Source organism: Oryctolagus cuniculus, chromosome 15, assembly GCF_051225735.1.
Source record: "Oryctolagus cuniculus isolate XC-2025 breed Fujian yellow rabbit chromosome 15, ASM5122573v1, whole genome shotgun sequence".
Lineage (NCBI taxonomy): Eukaryota > Metazoa > Chordata > Mammalia > Lagomorpha > Leporidae > Oryctolagus > Oryctolagus cuniculus.
The window spans coordinates 41,144,881-41,164,120 of NC_142881.1; the positions used below are offsets into that span (position 1 = coordinate 41,144,881).

Consider the following 19,240-nt stretch of genomic DNA (forward strand, 5'->3'; position numbering starts at 1 on the left):
AAGGACCTCAGATGATTCTGATGTCCTCCATTGTACCCAGATATACATTTGGTAGGGTCTTTTAAGCTTTTTTTTTTTTTTTTTCTAAGAGTACCGGCATCCCACATGGGCACTGGTTTAAGTCCTGGCTGCTCCACTTCCAATCCAGCTCCCTGCTAGTGCACCTGGAAAAGCTGTGGAGGACGCTCAAGTCCTTGGGCCCCTGCACCCATGTAGGAGAACCAGATGAGGCTCCTGGCTCCTGGTTTTGGCCTGGTCCAGCCCCTGGCTGTTAAGACCATTTGGGGAGTGAACAACTGGATAGAAGATCTCTCTCTCTCTCTCTCTCTCTCTCTCTCTCCTAACAACAACAACAAAAGGTGCCCACATTTGATTCCCAGCTCATGTTAGTGCAGACTCTAGAGAGGCAGTGGTGGCTCACATAATTGGGTTCTCCCACTCACCTGGGAAACCTGCATTGAGCCCCCAGCTCCCGTCCCTACCTGCTGACATGTGTGAAATGAACCAGCTGATTACAGTTCCCTCTCTTTTCTCTCTCTTTCCCAAAATTTTTTTTTATTTTTATTTTTTTACAGGCAGAGTAGACAGTGAGAGAGAGAGACAGAGAGAAAGGTCTTCCTTTGCCGTTGGTTCACCCTCCAATGGCCACCGCGGCCGGTGCACCGCGCTGATCCGAAGGCAGGAGCCAGGTGCTTCTCCTAGTCTCCCATGGGGTGCAGGGCCCAAGCACTTGGGCCATCCTCCACTGCACTCCCGGGCCACAGCAGAGAGCTAGCCTGGAAGAGGGGCAACCGGGACAGAATCCAGCCCCCGACCGGGACTAGAACCCAGTGTGCCGGCGCTGCTAGGCGGAGTATTAGCCTATTGAGCCGTGGCGCCGGCCCCAAATTTATTTTTAAAATTAAAAAGAAACCTAGCTCACACTCCTGATTCTGCCTTTTTACTAAGTTCCCTCGCAGGCAAGGTAATGGCTCAGGTAGTTGTGTTCCTGCCATCCACGTGAGAGACTTGGGTTGATTTTCAGTTCCAGTTTCAGCCCCCTTGGCTGTTCTGGGTGTTTGCAGACTGAACTAATATATAAGAGTGCTGTCTCTCAAATAAATAAATAAATATAAAAATAAATCTGTAAGTAATACCTTTGCAGATCTGTAAGTAAATCTTAGTAAATAACTGTGACAATGCATATTTTCCTGTACTTGAATTTTATTGTCTTGTTATAATAGTTTTTGGAATAGAAAACTACCCTGGGATAAGTAATTTTCTAGATCTGTCCTAATACATTGGGAAGATTTTTTTTGAAGATGGTACATTAGTGGCATGAGGATAGGCAAGTGTCTTCACCACTAGGCTAAATGACCCCACTCTAAAAGGAATTTCTAAAATATCACTTTAAAACTATCTGTCTTAGTACTTTGAGCATCTCCTTCTTATCTTACCCATATATGGTTATCACAAAAGCATTACCATAATATACATTCAATTTTACTTTGTCTTTTTTTACTTAATATTATTTATGAAAATTGTTTGTAAGTTATTTTCTTTTTATTATACTTATGACAGTGGCATACTGTGTATAATGATGTAACATAATAGATTTAACCAAATAGCTATTATTGTATTTTAGTTTATTTCCAGTGCTTTGTTGCCTTAAGTAATCTGTACACTTCTTTCCTTTTGAGATGTCCTTTCAAATGGATAACTCAAAGTTCTGTGTGACCCTAAGCATAAAAGTGAAGTTTTTTAAAAATTTTATTAAAGTTATCCAAGTTTCATCTATTTTATAGATACAGATTTAGGAACATAGCGACACTTCCCTCCATCCTCCCTCCTGCCCATGTCCAACACTTAAAGGTTCAGTCTGAGGGGCAGGGGTTTGGCACAGCAGTTAGGCTGCGGATTTGGATGCCCACATCCCTGTGTCAGAGTGCCTGGGTTCAGATCCTGGCTCCACTTTCCGTTCCAGCTTCCTTCTGATGTACACCCTTGGAGGCAACAGGTGATGGCTCAAGTACTTGAGACTCTGCCACCCATGTGGGAGACCTGGATCGATGTCCTAGTTCCCAACTTTACCTGGCCTAGCCCTCAGTATTGGGCATTTGGGGAGTGAATTAGTGGATGGGAGAACTGTGTGTGCATTTCCCTGCCTTTCAAATAAATAAAATTAACTAAAATTAAATTTTTTCCTGAGTTATAGGAAGCTTTTATTTGTATTAGAAACTCCTATTGCTTTATATGAATGCTAAAAATCCAATTTGACCAAGTGATAAACTTGTGTCTGTGTGTAGTGGCAGAGCAGTTTTCATTGCTGGCAGTTGGTGATAGGGACCAGATCACTAACAGTTGCTATAAATGTGTATTTTAGTTTGTTAAATATGCTACAGGTATCTCTCATTGCAATTGGCAAAAAGTGGATCCTAAACATTTCTCCTATGGCAGTCTATTATCACACTATATTCTTCTACATCAAACAGTAGAATTGTATGTACTTGGTAAGAAATGCAACTTCACGTAAACCAAAAGAACCAAAAGCAGATCTGACAATTATCTTGAAGTGTTTCTTTTCGTCAGACGCCACCATGTGGCCAAAGCTTGCAGTTTCCAATCGATTTTCTTTGGTTTTAATTCTTGACACGTTTTTGATTTGAGGATATAGAAGAGATGTGGATTTATATTAGTTCAGATTTCACAAATAGTTGAATTTTTTTAATGTTTTATGTCATATGCCTTTAAATATGCATAAATTTAAATTTGATGTACATTATTGTGTTATCTGTAGTATCCCCAGCTAGTTAAAATTGTGATGGCATGAAGTACAATTTGGTGGCTACACTGCTAAGACTTCTCAAAAAAAAACCTGTTAAACTAACTAATGAAACCATTAAAATATGAACAACTGACAGAACTGGACAGGTAGAGTGGTATATAGAAAATGTACAGTTTAAGTTTGTGCATTTTCTGTGTGGTCATGTATCACCTAATGACTGCAATATGGTATGAGAAACACATCATTAGGCAAGTTTCTCTTTGTTTGAATCTCATAGAATGTAACTGTTGGACACAAACTAAGACAGTCACAGTGTCACTAGGCTGTAGGATCCTAAGGGCCTAGTGTTGCGTATGGGATCCATCACTGACTGAAATGTTGCTATGCAATGCACAGTAAAAGTGTTAACTCTTTGAGAAAGTCAAGGTGCAAATTCCAATGGAAGGCATCACCATAAGTTCATTTAATGGGGGCGTCTGTTGGTCTAGTATAATTCAAATCACATGTGTATAGCTGTTTTCTCGTATAGTATGTACTTTTTAATCAAACGCTGGGAAATTGACTCATTTAGTAAAGGAAAACAAAACAATTTTGTTTTATTTTAAAGATTTATTTATTTTGAAAAGCTACAGAGAAAGATCTTCTAGCTGGTTCACATCCCAGATGGCCACAATGGACACTGCCGGGCCAGGCCAAAGCCAGGAGCCAGGAGCTTCCTCCGTGTCTCCCACATGGGTGGCAGGGGCCCAAACACTTGAGCCATCTTCTACTGCTTTCCCAGGCCATTAGCAAGGATTGGAAGCAGAACAGCTAGGATGCCAGCATTGCAGGTGGCGGCTTTACCCACTGCACCACGACACCGGCCCCAGTTGTATTTTATTTGAAATAATGGTTTGGAAATGGCAGGTAAATCTGGATATTGGTATCAAATTGATTTCTGAGTACGTGGTGAACTCCAGCAATCTGTGATTTTCTCTCAAAACTTCAGTCTCAGGTAACTTTTTCTTCCAAATTACCTTCTTTTTTAGGCTGTTAAATTACAAAAGTTTCAGGCCTTTGACTGGGGAAGCAGTGCCGAGAACTATCTTCATTACAACCAGGTATAGTTCCTACTCCTTCTGTGTTGATGGGCCCTGAAAACTCACCAGGGAAACCCCCGTGGGTTGTAGGGGTCGGGCTAGGCTTGGTGCTGTGGGAAGTGCTTGGGAGAGCTGACTGAGGCTGAGTTGCTTTTCCCTCGGTTCTCGCTAGAGTTTAGAATGACCACGCCTTGAGCCAGTGTTGTAGACTGAACCTCCTCTCTTGGTGTTTCCCTGGTGTGGAGAATGAACCGTCACTATCATGCACTTTTTTCAGCCTGATCTTGAGCACAGACTTCAGAGACAGAGAGTCCTGGGTCTGTGACACACCAGCCGTGATGGGGCTTTGGCCAGATGACATTGCTTCAGCCTCAGCCTTCCTGCACAAATAAAATCACCGTGCTTTGTGCACTGAGTCCACTAAAGAGAGACACTTTGCCCATGTTTCTCTTAATTTCTGACAATATCCCTGTGACATAGACATGGCTGTCTCTGTTTTGAAGGTGGAGAAACTAAGGCTTAGAGAATTCCTGTGACTTGAACTTGAACACCTAAGGAGAAAGTAGGAGGGGTGACTCCGAAGAAGCCCCTTCCCAGCTTTTTTTTGTTTTGTTTTTTCCTCTTGATTTTCACATCTACAGCTGGGGAGAACATCACCCTCCTCACTAGGTTTCAACACCTATTCTCAGAGTGTCTAATGGGGACTGTGTTTACTGAGATTTTGGAAATCAGGTCAACATCCGCACAGCTTTCCTTGGCTCTTTTGTGTTGCAGAGTCACCCTCCCGCGTACATCGTGAAAGACATGCACGTGCCCACCGCAGTCTGGAGTGGAGGTCGGGACTGGCTGGCAGACGTCAAGGACGTTAGCATCTTACTGACTCAGATCACCAATCTGGTGTATCACAAGCACTTACCTGAATGGGAACATCTTGACTTTATCTGGGGCTTGGATGCCCCATGGCGGATGTATAATGAAATTGTCAATCTAATGAGGAAGTACCAGTGAAAGCCAGAAGTGTTACGATCTAGTCAGCGATGGTGTGTGAAACTGTACCATCCAGTTGGTGAAAATGTGTGATTTCTGTAAAATACGTCTTGCTTTCTCAGGGTGATCATGAATATAGACTGTATTTTTATATACAAGAAATTTATGACTATGAAGATGCCTAATTTTCTCATTAAATTAGAGACCACCACCACCTCCCCCCCCCCAACCCAGATACTATTTGTTTAGCTGTGTCTGAATGTGAAGCTAGTGTTTCAGCCATTGTGTTTGTCTCTTTAAAGGCATGGTGAGTGTCACAGTATCACCAACTTGTGTGAAGGTGGTGGTAACCATTCTGTTTATCTTTATGACCAGAGTCCATCATGTTGCCTTTTGACTCCCACACAGGAACACACATGTTGGAATTGTTACCCTGTGATGTTTGTCAGTAAAATCATCTGGCACTGGGTTGAGCTCAGTGTAGAACATTCCCAGTTCTCATCGCCTGCCATTAACAGACTCTGCCATCTCATGGTCTTGTATGAGAGATCCAAGTGACACTTTCTCATGTTTTCATGCAGTAGATGCACAGTCAAGCTCCATAATAATACAGCTGTGCCAACAATAAATGATGCTATCATGAATTTTATCAAACCTAAATTTTAAAAAAATGTTTAAACTGCTGAGGCTAAATGAAATAGTTTGTGGGTGTCCTCCAAAATGAATTGTACCAGTTTAATAAAAAAAAAAAAACAGTGTTTTAAATAGCTTGAAGATTGACACTGAGTTGTTTACATGAACTCTAAATTGGGTGACATGTCCTGGTTCTACATGTCTGAAAGAAGAGCCCTGTGGAGAGACTGTACCACTGTTTTCCTGGAAATTAAGGTACTCTGGGAACCAGATGCTATAGATAATGTCTGTATGAGCCAAGAGCTCTATGGCTGCCCAAGAGAAGTGTCCTAGTTCACTTTCATGCCAGTGAGATGTGGACATGTTTTCAGGTTAAAGCTGAGCTCAGGAATTCATTTTGCCTGTTCAGTTCTGTGTGCGCATATGCCTGTATTTTTAGCACAACTATGTTGCATCCGTGTGTATGGAGGTCATTCACATGCTTGGCTTGTGGCATTGTTTCCTTAGAAAACCTTCAGGTGGACAAAACGATGTTTGATGTATTTTCCTGATACAGTGTCTTAAGCTGCATTAACAATATTTGGTATTAGCTAACATATGCAAGAAGAATACTAGTACTTTGTAACATTATTAAAGCATCTTATTTAATCTTTTCAATAAAACACAGATTCATAAGCTTGAAGGGTCTTATGGATGTATTTTCCTTCGCTTTAATAGTTATCTTGTTCTTTAGTAAGGTGTAAGCTTTTCTTTCTCATTTCTCCTTCCTCCCCATAATGCCTCACTGATTCAGTCCATGGATTTGTTCCTCTGCCACAGGGAAGAGAAAACAGTCTCCAGCTTAAGAAAGCCAGTGGTTTGGAAATACTGGCTTTGGAGATTATCCTGTGGGATCTGTGTTAACAAGGCTCTGAGTAGTCCCACAGATTCAAGGGCTGTCTAGCCTGTTGCTTCAACAAATGTCATTTGACATCTGGGAGCATCTAAGTACTGATGGAGAATCAGTGTGATGTTTTTTTCATGACTCTCGTAGAAAATAGTTACATTGCACTAGATGCACAGGGTGCATCTCCAGGAGCATGTCACCCTCCTCACTGGCCTCATGACCCCAAAGATCCATTCTTTCTCCTGTGACCAAGCAAATGGTTTGGCCAACCACGTACAGAAACACTGCCTGAGCCAGGCTGAAAAGAAAGGCCTGGTGAGTGTCTTATTTTTGTCCCAGAGGATGACTTCAGCACCATAGATGACTTAGCTTCTCTAGCTTTGGTTACTGCTGGGGTGTAGGTGTTCCAAAGATGCCCTTGAGAACTGTGGTCAGTCTGATTCTTACACATCAGACAGGAGACTGAAGAGTGAGCAGGGGTTACATCCTGGAGTCTACTTTGCCTTGCCCATTTTCATCTTTTCAAACTTTTCCCTGGGGGCTTTTCTAAAGAAAAGTAGGTGTACAAGTCTAAAAGTGGAGATATGACTCAGTCATTCCTGCTATAGTTGGGTTACACTGTTCATTTGCCTTTAAAAATAATTGAGAGAGAGCACCTTGCTGGGTCACTCTTGAGCTGGACCAATGAATGCCAGGAGCTGTGACACAATCCAGGTCTCCCCCATGGATGGCAGGAACCCAGTTACTTGAGCCTTTGCCACTGCGTCCCAGGGTCTGCATTAACAGGAAGCTGGAGTCAGGAGCAGGCATCAAGTGTTGAACTCGGGCACTGCATCTAAGCAAATAAAAGTAATGTTCTGCCAGACTGTCTTAGTCTTCTCTAAGATCCTGTTGTCACAGGGGAGAAATGAATCATAACTGAGAATGACGAGTCATTTCTTGCATTCGCCACAAGAGGACACTCTTGGCTCTGATGCAGATTTCCTCAGCCCCCACCCCCACCCCACCCCCACCAAGTGTTGGTGGTGCCTTCCTCTGGGAAAAGTAGAGAACTTCATTGCTTTCTGAGCCAGTTGGTAATTGGATGATGAGTCAGGCAAGCCATGGCTGGGATCATTCTTCTCCAGAACTCTGATTTAGTCTGGCCTAATGGATAAATATCTGAAAAATGTTCTCAAGGAAAAGTTGTCTGGGAAATGTGACCTGAAAGTAAAAACTTATCTAATAGGTAAACAAGTGGTCAGCTCCTGGGGCATGGATGGGGAGTGGACAAAGCTTTGACCCAGGCCTCAGACTTGCTATAGATCAAAGTTTAGACTTGTGACATATCTCTAAATAGTGAAGATTATGTGATTATTAAAAGTGCTAATTTGTTAAGTGAAACATTTAAAATATATTGCAATTTGAGCTCCATTGTTTCTTAGCAAATAGATTTTCAAAACAGAACAGATGCTGATCTCTGGGTGGCCTCTAAAAGGCAGCATCAGGCAGTAATTCTTCTGATAAAAATTGTCATTCCTTTAAGAGTGTTTATTGTGCTAGCTGCAGATGTAATGCTGGATTCCACACTGAGCAAGTAGCACCCGTTCTCTGTCACATTGTCTTAATATCACTAAAAATAATACTTTGTGCTTCACAGTATGTCTTCTGGGGTTTTAAAAGGCTTTGATGTTGACAGCCAGCTCCTTTGTCAGGCGAGGTGAGTGTTGTTTTCTCCGCTTAACAGGCGGTATGGTATACCTTTTCTTGGGGATGATTGTATATGTGTTAAGTGTTTGAGATGAGTTGATGAGTGTTCTAGCAATATCAGTAGGGATACTCACATGTGATATGGATGGATTAAAAGTACAAAATATTTTTTAAAGATTTATTTATTTATTTGAAAGTCAGAGATACACAGAGAGAGGAGAGGCATAGAGAGAGAGAGGCAGGAGCTTCTTCCAGGTCTCCCATGTGGGTGCAGGGGCCCAAGGACTTGGGCCATCTTCTACTGCTTTCCCAGGCCATAGCAGAGAGCTGGACCAGAAGTGGAGCAGCCGAGCCTTGAACCAGCGCCCATATGGGATGCTGGTGCTTCAGGCCAGGGCATTAATTCGCTGTGCCACAGCGCCAGCCCCAAAGTACAAAATATTTCAAACCAAATGTGCATCAGTATCTGGGTTAATAGGAGCATCAGGAAAGTATCTGCAGGGAGTTAACATCCCAGTAAGCTTTGCCAGCATCTCCTATTGGTTTTGGTTATTAATGTTTTCTGAGTCTTTTTCAAAGTGTCAGATAAAAGGATCTGGGATACCCTCTTCCAAAACCAAACTCCTACAGGGAAACTTTTGTTGGAATGGACACTAACTGGTGGTGCCTTGGGTTTGACAGTGACTTCTTTTTTTTTTTTCCTTTTTTTACAGGCAGAGTGGACAGTGAGAGAGAGAGAGAGAGACAGAGAGAAAGGTCTTCCTTTGCTGTTGGTTCACCCTCCAATGGCCGTCGCAGCCTGCGCGCTGTGGCCAGCGCACCGTGCTGATCCGAAGCCAGGAGCCAGGTGCTTCTCCTTGTCTCCCATGGGGTGCAGGGCCCAAGCACTTGGGCCATCCTCCACTGCACTCCTGGGCCAAGCAGAGAGCTGGCCTGGAAGAGGGGCAACCGGGACAGAATCCAGCGCCCTGACTGGGGCTAGAACCCGGTGTGCCGGCGCCACTAGGCAGAGGATTAGCCTATTGGGCCGCGGCGCCGGCGACAGTGACTTCTATCAAACCCAAGCTGTCTTGAATTGTCTGAGACCGAATCTTTCCTCTAAAATGTGGGATTCGATTCTGATATTTGAGATAGGTCCCCCTGTAAGAGTCAAACTTGTTACACAACATTGCACATCTCTGATATCCAGGAATAGTTGTTTCAGTAAGATGGATGCCAAAACAGTCTCATGCAACTTTATAAAGAAATAAACAGTAAAAGAGATCATGATATTGATAACAGGTTCTGCCAACCACATGTTCTATTTTTAGGAGGAGTCATTATCCAAAAAGTCTCTTGCTGAGTTGGTACCAAATAGTTTAAAGATTGTGTTGCATATGCACACACTGGATTATCATACTCTGAGAGAGATGATTTGACCCCCTGCGATAACCAGAGAAGAAGGGCTCCTGTCCTCAAACCCTGTGAGGGAGACCATGCCAAGATCAGAATGACTTACAGGAAGCCACAACCAACTGAAGAAGAACCAGGAATGGTGTGGCCAAAGCCCCCAGACAGTCAAAAATCTGAAAACATCCCTCTGGAAAACCATCTCTGGAGGTAGGTTGACCCAAACTACATCGCCTGGCACTCCAGAAGAAGCGGTTCTATCTTTTAGATTTGATTTAGAGCCAGTCCTTCTTAAAATGTGCACTGAGTCCACACATGTATTTGGAACACTCATTATTACAAGCTGTAATGCTCTGCACTGTGGAGAAAAGTCCTAGAAGATACATCCTGCACTCTTTAAAAGAACTGTTTACCTAGTGAGCTATTACTGCAAATAGAAACTCACACAGATTCAAGCAAATTCAAGCAATGATAGCACTTCAGTCAACACTATAGAAGGTTGGATTTTTATTTTTCTCCATTGAGGGCTTGCTGTCTTGGGTGACCTGACATAGACTGTGCCTACTTTTTCAGTGTCCTCCATGGCATAGAGTGGACAGCTGAGATTGTAACTGACTGACAGCCCTGAGATGTGTACCAGTGTAAACTTTTGTGTACCAAATGCAAACCTCTGTGCTGGGGAACAGAATGCATGTGCAGAACTGGCAGAGGAGCTAGTTCTACTGGGAAGGAGATGGGACTAGCCTGGACAAAGCAAGCTGAAGCCCCAACTTCCAGGTCTTGCTGCAAGGACTGGACACAAAGAGCTCACGGAGTGATGGAGATGGAAGCCGTGGAGCAGGGGAAGAGTGGGTGGGCTGGGCCTTGAAGGAGGCAGGCCCAATAGCAAATCTAACAACTAAGTCCAAATTAAGCAATCTGCCCTTGTCACTCCCTTGAAAGCTCTACAAGAACATGCAAGCATCCAAGCATAGCGAATGGCCCCAAGGGAAGGACAGTGTGTGTTGAAAAAAAAATTTGAAAGTTGATGCAACTTGATAAGGGTGACCTTGAGTGATATTTATGAGCATAATTTATTATTTGATAACATGAGCTCTGATGGTGCCTTTGGAGCACTGAGGGGCCTAAGACTGAAGCAGAAAAATGACCCTGCTGTCTGAGATACTGTGTTAAGGGCAAGGCCATGTCCACCAGGAGGGAGAAAGAAGAAAGTTCCTGGGTTTCCCCAAAGTGACGTGTGAAGAATGCTGAGGAATGAGGTGAATGGAAAGGAGCCTAGAGAGGAGGCTGTCTGGATGGAGAAAACCCTCTGGCAGGGAGGCCAGGGGACTGCATTGCATCTGTTTATGCTACCATGTAGACATCACGGCAGCATTTTAAAATCTATCATCTTTCCCTTTTTTGCACTGGTTGGTGAGAAGTTTAAAGCTGAACATTTATCTCATGAGTGGAAAATATGCAAGCACAATATGATAATATTTTTAATATTTATTTTATGTATTTGAGAGAGTGAAAGAGAGAGAGATTTTCTATTCACTGGTTCATCCCCCAAATGGCCTCAACAGCCAGATCTGGGCCAGGCTGAAGCCAGGAGCCAGCAACTCCAATCTAGTCTCTTACATGGGGAGCATGGCCCATGTACTTGGGCCATTGTCTATTGCCTTCCCAAGTACATTAGCAAGGAGCTGGATCCCACGTGGGGCAAACAGGACTCCAACCAGTGCTCCTATGTGGGATGCAGGCATCACAAGCAGTGGCTTAACTTGATGCACCACAACACCAGCTTCACATAATGCAATGATATTCTTATGGCAGACTGGGATTTTACAAAAAAGGCCACTGTTGGACCAGAGGCAACTGGCTGAGAGATAGGCATTCAAGGAATGTCCATCTTGGGAGGTTCCAAATTAAGAAAGTGCCTATTAAATGCCATGTATATTATCATATCTTAAGTCTCATATTGGTCCATATTTTTGTAGTATTCTTTCCTCATAACATGGCTTCCTTGATATCTTTCATTTCTCTTCACATAGTCATATTTTAACTGTAAATGTCTCAGTTGTTCTTTAGTAAAATGTAAAGCATGGATTATTTTTTAAAAGGCTTAATTCACTCTATTTTTCTTTTGTAAAAATCATATGTCACAGCCACAGCTGGGGCCAGGGTTTGCTGCACAAACACTCTGGTGTGGGTCTTTACAAGATGGTCAGTGAATCCCTGATAGGCAGACCTGAAGAACACAGCCTCTTCCTAGCAATTGGGAGTCAGAGAGCTAGTTGTAGGTCTTGGAGATGGCATCAAAAGTAGCCTTGGTAAAATTACCCAGGGTGGCAGGGCAGCCCCTGGTTGCGGTGGAGCCATCATCAAAACCAGCCATCAGCAGCAAATTTTTGGGCTCAGGTACCAAGGCAATACCAGTGCCTCTGTGGGTGGGGATGAGGTGCACCAGCATAGAGCCTCAGGGGTCTCCTTGTGAGGTTTGCCCAATCTTGTTCTCCCAGTAGCCTTTTCACACTGGCTCAATGGAGAGCTTGACCAGGATAGTGGCCACTCAGATGGTGGTGGCTACCTCCTTGGAGCACTTCACACCCAGGATGATGTGGCCACAAATGCCTTGCACCTGGTCAGCTGGCTGGCCCACACAAGACTTTGCACCTGCACAATCTTCCAAGACCTCATCCTTGAGGGATGCCCCCAGGAAAAAGTCAGTGATCTCAGCCTCCATGGTGGGCGGGGAGAAGACTCAGATCTCCAGGGACTTGATCTTCATGTCCTTGACCAGGAGGCCCAGCTCGGTGACAGGGAGCCCCTCCTGGCCCTTGTCTTTGCCACCTAGAGCTCCGTGGCCTCGGCCTCAGTGGTGATCGCTGGTTGCTGCTTCGAAAGCCTTCCAGGAAGCCACCAGGGCCTCTCATTCCAGGGCCTCCGGGCCCTGTTGCATTTGGTGTTCCTTGGGAGAAGCCGTGGAGTACAGATATAAAACACATGTCTCTTACATCTGGGTGGTTACTGCCTGCTGGGCACAGTGATGCTAGTGCTGTCAGCCCGCAGCAGTCATGACGTCTGTTTCCAGGCAAGGAGGGGACCTCTGTTCTTTTAAAGACTGGATGACATCACTTCCAGTAAGGCACTCACTGATGCCAGACACCTGGAAGGCAGACTTTGCACTATCTGGAGTTGGAGTTCCTCTATTTAAGGCTCACACAGGTTGACTCCTATTATAATTTCCCTTTGAGGGGGTAGGAAGCCAAGGAGTTCAGGGCTCACCCTAATAAGAGACTCAACAGCTAAAGCTGCAGTGGTCCCCGGCTTCCCAGCTATTATCCAGAGTTCTACCCTCTGGAGATCTCTTGGCAGTGCTCCTGGGTTCAATGCCGATGTGGTTTTCATGCTGGTCCCACGATCTCCCCCAGAGCTCTGTCCTCCCTGTGCTCTGTCCTTGGACCCCAGTTTGGGGGCAGAGAAATGCAGGGGATGGAGACCGGCTGGATCCAGGAGTGTTTGTGGGAAGCAAGTAGGGTGGGGGTGAGGGTTCTGCTCAGTAGGGCTGGTCTAGGGAAACCCCTACCAGCCCCTACAGCTCCCGGGAGACTTAGGGGGCGCGCAGATTATGCCCCTGAGGAACAGAGTAGGCGGTTTTTCGATTCCACGGCTTCCACCCCACACAGAACAGTCCGTGGCTTTTAGACCAAATCTGCGCAAATTTTGAGAGTCAACTCTGCACCTCCCCGCGTCTAGCGAAGCCTCTTGGCGGCGGCAGACTCTTCACTGCTCCGCCTTTGGGTTCTGTCGCTGTCCTGGACGCGGGTGCTCCCCGGGGCCGGCCACAGGCTCCTTGGGACAAGTCTGCGCGCGCTGGGTCCCCAAGCTCGCTGCGAGCCACGCAAGAGCGCTCTTTGCCAGGACGCGGCAGGGCGCGGAGTTTTCCCAGCCCGCCACCCGTGGCGTCTGATTCCCTGCGCCCCGACCGCAGCGGAAGAAGTCGGTCGGCGGGGACTCGCGGTTCCCTCTGGGAAAGGGTCTTTCTGCCTCCGCTGCGGTTCAGATCTCTGTGGGGTGCGCAGACAGCAAAGACCTGAACTACCCAAGGTATGTCGCTTTACGGAGTTTCTCTTGTTAAAAAATGCAGCTCTGCTGGCGTGTTTCTGAAAACACAATGATGCAGTTCTATGTATGCATGTAAAAATACAAGCTATTTTGTGCTGATGGCAAGGGAGTGCTTTCTGGTGATGATGCGAACATCATTTAGTTGGGAGACGCGAAATGAGTTGTCAAAACTCATAGCGGCTCTACCCTGTAGCCTATTGCATTTTGTGTACTTTGGGTGAGGATTTAAGAAAATAAAAGCGAGTAATCGTGCACGTTACAACGTGCTACTGCATACCCACATATCGGACAGCCTCCAGTAGATGCGGCTGCAGATAAGCCTGTTGGTAGCATCTCAGTGCCAACTGCAGGTTATTGGTTTCAGTTCCACGCAGTCGGGAGAGTGGGCGAAAAGGCAGCTGACATCACTCGGGGCGGGGCCACAAGTCCTCAGAAAAGCGAGTGGGACATGATCCGCATCAGCCGCCGCGGGAACATCCTCGCCATGAGCGGCTACAACAGCTCCGAGCTCCAGGTGGTCTGCAGCCCCGGGCAGCTGTTCCTGCAGCCTCTCTGGGACCGCCTGAAGACCTGGGAGGCCGTCCTGCAATCGCCCTTCTTCCCAGTCATCTTCTCCATCTTCACCTACGTGGGCTTCTGCCTGCCCTTCGTGGTGCTGGACTTCCTGTGCCCCTGGCTGCCGGCTCTGCGTCGCTACAAGATCCACCCCGACTTCTCGCCGTCCCCGCGACAGCTGCTGCCCTGCCTGGGGCAGACGCTCTACCAGCACTTGGTGTTCGTGTTCCCGGTGTCGCTGCTGCACTGGGCGCGCAGCCCGGCGCACCTACCCCTCGAGCCCCCCGAGCTGCTCCAGCTGGTGCGTCACGTCGTGCTCTGCTTGCTGCTCTTCGACACCGAGTTTTTCGCGTGGCACGTGCTGCACCACAAGGTGCCCTGGCTGTACCGCACCTTCCACAAGGTGCACCACAGCAACTCGTCCCCCTTCGCGCTGGCCACGCAGTACATGAGCGTCTGGGAGCTGTTTTCCTTGGGCTTCTTTGACATAGCGAATGTCACGCTGCTCGGGTGCCACCCGCTCACCGTGTTGATCTTTCACGTGGTCAACATCTGGCTGTCGGTGGAGGACCACTCCGGCTATGACTTCCCTTGGTCGACCCACAGACTGGTGCCTTTTGGCTGGTACGGTGGCGTGGCGCACCACGACCTGCATCACTCACAGTTTAATTGCAACTTCGCTCCCTACTTCACACACTGGGACAAAATCCTGGGGACCCTGCGTCTTGCAGCCCCCCGAGGGCAATGGTCTGAGGGCAGTGGGTGCCCCTCAGATACGGGACAGCTGTGCATTCCACACTTGAATAGGAAGAAACACACCTGAGCTATTTTTTTTAAAGCAAGTAACTTATTAGCTGATAAAAACTGTTACAGATAAAATCTGATGTATTTTTGCTATCTGACAAAGTAATTTATATACTGTTTGTATATTAAGACAGTTGTTTTCTTTGTATCAAATTCTAGCTCACTTCAATAGTGTGGATTCCTAAAGTGAACACCCATCCTGGCCCATTCAAGCCACCTCTAAGGGGATTTGTTTGCAGTATGAGGAATTTCCTATGTTGAAAGTGCCCTAGAACTTGGTTGAGTGTATTTTTATGAAGGATGCGACTTCTGACTTCATATTCCTGCTGGACAGTGACCAAGATGATAGCACCTTTTCTATTTGTTCATAGAATTGTATATTTATGTTGAAAGAAATATAATTTGTACTTAAAAAAAAGTTGTGACTCCTGATGCACTGGCATTTTGATGAAACTGAAAAAGGAGGGGAGACTTGGAGGGCAGGTGTTTTGCAGTTTCCTCAGCCTGGCCAGGGACAGAGAGGAGTCTGGGGTGGGCTGTTTTGCTTTGTGTGGGGTTGCTTGTAGGAGGGGAAGCAGGAGAAATAGTCTGTTTGTTTAGTCTAGAGATTTTACAGAGGAACAAACTCAGTTATTCTCAATGCTTTTCTGCCAATTGCTGCTTAACAGGTCAATGCTATAATGCTGGGAAATATTTGATTATTTGGTTTGGGGTGTGTTGGGGGATTTATAGAATCGGAGGAGTGCCTTGCTTTGCTAAACTGGGAAGTCAAGTATTTGCACAGAGTAGCTGAGAGAAACAGAAAAGGGTTTTGAGTAAGCCCCCGTTTTCATGAAATCATCCTCAGCTAGTGCAAATGACCACAATGACCATGCTTTTAAAAGCTGAAGGTTTTGTATATTCTGTTGCCTTAATTAAAACACACATGAAGAGTGCACAGCCCTTTCTTAAAGAAAGATAAAGCAAAATTTGGCCCTGAATCTCTGGCTTCTCATCTGTAAAAGGAGATGGTGTCCCAGATGTTCTTGTAGATTACTTGTGACAGTAAGTGTCCCACATACCTGTCACCCTTCAAGCACCCCATCTGCTGCTGCCCGACTGTTATAGTATTAACTCTGGAATGTAATTCATATTTTGCTGAGTTAAAAATCAAGATAATTTATACAAACACTTCAAAAACAGAAACTTTGCCTGTAATTCTAGGCTCATTATATATGAACCAAACAATCTTTTTTGGAAGGTGAAAAAAATCCATTGGAAAACCTGGTCTCCATGGTCTGCCAGCTTCGGAGACTTCTGAGACATGGGCTTAAGTCTTCCACATGATTGTCAGGAGGTAGCCAGAATGTGGCTGCTGAGAAGATTTTTTCATGTTCCCCCCAACATGTGCATTTCCTTGGCTGCTAGACTGAATTTACCTCCTCTACTGTCCACAGCAGGACAAGGCTGGGAACTAAAGATGCCTAAAAAGTGAAATCCACAGAAAGAGGAAGTGAGATGTGAGGGGAAAATACTGCTGGAGGTGGTATAAGAAGGTACTTCAAAGTATCATAGAAAAACAGAATTAAAAGGTAACTTTGTTCTGATGCAAAAAGGTTTTTCTAAGTCATGCATAGTTCTTTTTTTTGGTAATAGACATTTTCCATGAATTTTTTGAAGACATCGTGTATGCATGGACTTAAAAATTGTTTCACTCAACTTTTATTCCACTCTCCATGAACTTTTTGAAGCCCTCTTATATTACTATCATGATGAATGTAAAATTTGTAAAAGTGTCATGTTGCCCCACCATCCAAGGGAATGTTAGATTTGGGGCAAGTTTTACACATGGAAAGTATCTGGACTTAGAAATAGAAACACTGTCTCAGGGTGGGTGTTGTGACCCAGCAGATTAAACAGCAGCTTGGGACATCTGCATTCCATATTGGAGTGCTGTTTCTAGTCTCACTAACTTTATGCTTCTGATCCAGCTTCTTGGTAATGCATCCTGGGAGACAGCAGGTGATGGTGCAAGTGCTTGGGACCCTGCCACCCATGTAGGAGACCCAGATGGAGTTCCTAGCTCCTGGCTTCAGCCTGGCCCAGCTCTGGCTCTGTGGACATTTGAGGAATGAGTCAGTAGATGAAAGATCTCTCTGTCTCTCCCTCTTTCTTTCTGTAACTTTGCCTTCAAATAAATAAATAAATCTTTTTTAAAGGTAATTCTATCAAAATCAGATGTCTTGCAGTTCTTTATGGCTTGGTAAATGGGATCGGAGGAAAAGAGAGCAAACGCAATTTTTCAGATGTATTAAGAGCCTAATAATAATAATAATAATAATAATAATAAAGAAATTGCTCCTATGGGAATGAACTATTCACACATGGTTTCACTCACTCTTGGCAATAGTCCTAAGGGATGCATAATACTAATAATAACAATTATTATTATTATCCTCCTTCCCTGTTATGAATGGAAGATTGGTGCTGCACAGGTGATGTGTCCTTTTCTGGGTAATAAAATTCTAGACCCCAAAATTAGGTTTCACAGTGTGTACTATACGTCTCTTATGATAGTGCTTATGGTAATTTGCACAACTGCCAGAGATACAAACCCTGCAACACAGATAGGCTCACCCTACTGTTTCTCTTTGGCCACTGCCCCTAACAAACAAGGATCCCTGGCCCACGATGAGTTCTTAGATTTAGGTGTGCCTGGAGTCTAGGCCTCTGTGGGGTAGGGAGCAGGGGAGGTAGACCTAGGGCAGTGTAAGCAGGACCTGGGAAGGTGACCGGCAGGCCAAGCAATGCATTTTCTGCATCCCTCATTGCCCTGGCCTGAAAGCCAAAGTCAGGTGACCTGGGAACCTGGGTTCTGGAACCGAATAGCTGGGTGACTTTGGACAAGTTACTTAACTTCTGTGTTCCTCAGCTTCCTCATCTACAAAGTGAGGGTGATGACAGCAGCTCTTTAACAGAGTCGCTGTGTGTCAAGGGCTAGATGGGCTGGAAGACTTGGCTGCAGTCTTGTGTGCTAAGACTGGTGCTGTGTGACATGGGGACCAAGACTGCCATCCAGGATGACAGCTGTCTGTCCACACGCAGGCCTCAGCTCTTCCCTCTTACAGGGAACCTCAAAAGGCCTTCCATTATAGGCTGCTGGCCTCATCATCCTTTCAAAGCAAATGTTGTGGAAAGACACGGAAGTCTGTGTTTGTCTCCTTCTACTTCCTTTGCCTCTGAGTCATCCCACCCCCACTTCTTCCTGAAACTTCTGCTCTGGGCTCACCACTCTTCTACCTTCCTCATGATCAAATCCAGAGAATTTTTCCCTCTTGGTTTTCCATCTCTTTGGTTTTTCTTTTTTTTTCTTTTGGTGTTTGTTTTTGTTAACCGCCTCATGTTGGAATGTGGTTCTTGTTGATTTTAGTGAAGTTTTCTTTTCCTTCCTAATTTTCCAGCTGTTGTTTCTCTCTTCAGTGGCTCCTCTTTCACCACAACAGGAAGGCAAGCTCAAAGTGCTTCTCTTTTCAATTAAAAATTATAGAGGGTATATAATAAATAGCTCTCTTACCATCTCCTAACATACTCTGTAAATCTCCTATTGCATTGCTTTCTAGTACACACATATATGAATATGTATGCACACCACAGATATGTACGTGTATACAATAATGTGTATGTATATGTGCTACATATATATGCACACACATGTATGTGCACCTTGCACATACACATTCTATATTCACACAACATGCTACATATACACATATTTATGTATAAACACAATGCATATGAATACAAACATGCTACCTATATGCACACTACAATGTACACACTATATATCCCCCTCATTTTCTCTCTCTTGACATATAACACACATGCACAGTAGCATTTTTGTCCCATTTACTATTTATCTGAGCCTCTAGTACTGTGCTCAGTTCTTGATAAACATTAGTTCAATGTTGCATGAGTCCTGGAAGTACCAGAAACACATCTTTGCCATTCATCGTGTCTCTCTCTGCCCATTCCCTCTTCTTCCTCTACAACCTCCTTCTCTCTCCATCTCAGCTTCCCACCATGGCCATACTCACAGCTTGTGGTCTCTGGGTCTCTGTTTTAGAGAACAGTGCAGTCTCCTGGGAGACAGAGTCAGGAAAGCAAATGCAGCTAATGTAATGTGGTCCGTATCATAGCTATTAAAAGGTTTTTTAAGGAGTCCAGAGAAAGATGGATCATTTGAGTCACATCATAAGGGATTTGCATGGGATTCACTAGACAGGGTTTAGAGCATACTTGGCAGAACGAATAGCACTGACAAAATCAGACAGGGATGGAAGAGTTTGACATGCTTGAAACATAGCAGGA

General features: G+C 45.0%; 2 protein-coding genes across 2 annotated transcripts in view; both read left to right on the plus strand.

Annotated features, from left to right (window-relative positions):
* LIPA (lipase A, lysosomal acid type) overlaps positions 1-6,145 on the plus strand; it is a 40,256-nt gene extending 34,111 nt beyond the window's left edge. The window contains exons 10-11 of the mRNA XM_002718498.6: positions 3,793-3,864; positions 4,618-6,145. Of these exons, the coding sequence (XP_002718544.4) occupies positions 3,793-3,864; positions 4,618-4,851 (306 nt within the window). The 3' untranslated portion in view covers positions 4,852-6,145. The remainder of the gene's footprint in view (positions 1-3,792; positions 3,865-4,617) is intronic.
* A 6,944-nt stretch (positions 6,146-13,089) lies between these two features.
* Positions 13,090-17,106, plus strand: CH25H (cholesterol 25-hydroxylase). Its single transcript, XM_008270165.5, has 2 exons — positions 13,090-13,516; positions 13,899-17,106. Exon 2 carries the CDS (start codon positions 13,983-13,985, stop codon positions 14,910-14,912), a length of 930 nt encoding a protein of 309 aa, XP_008268387.3. The 5' UTR covers positions 13,090-13,516; positions 13,899-13,982; the 3' UTR covers positions 14,913-17,106.
* Positions 17,107-19,240: the final 2,134 nt, after the last annotated feature.

Coding starts and splice junctions, on each gene's coding strand:
- CH25H (XM_008270165.5), top strand. CDS start 13,983: ATGATCCGCATCAGCCGCCGCGGGAACATCCTCGCCATGAGCGGCTAC.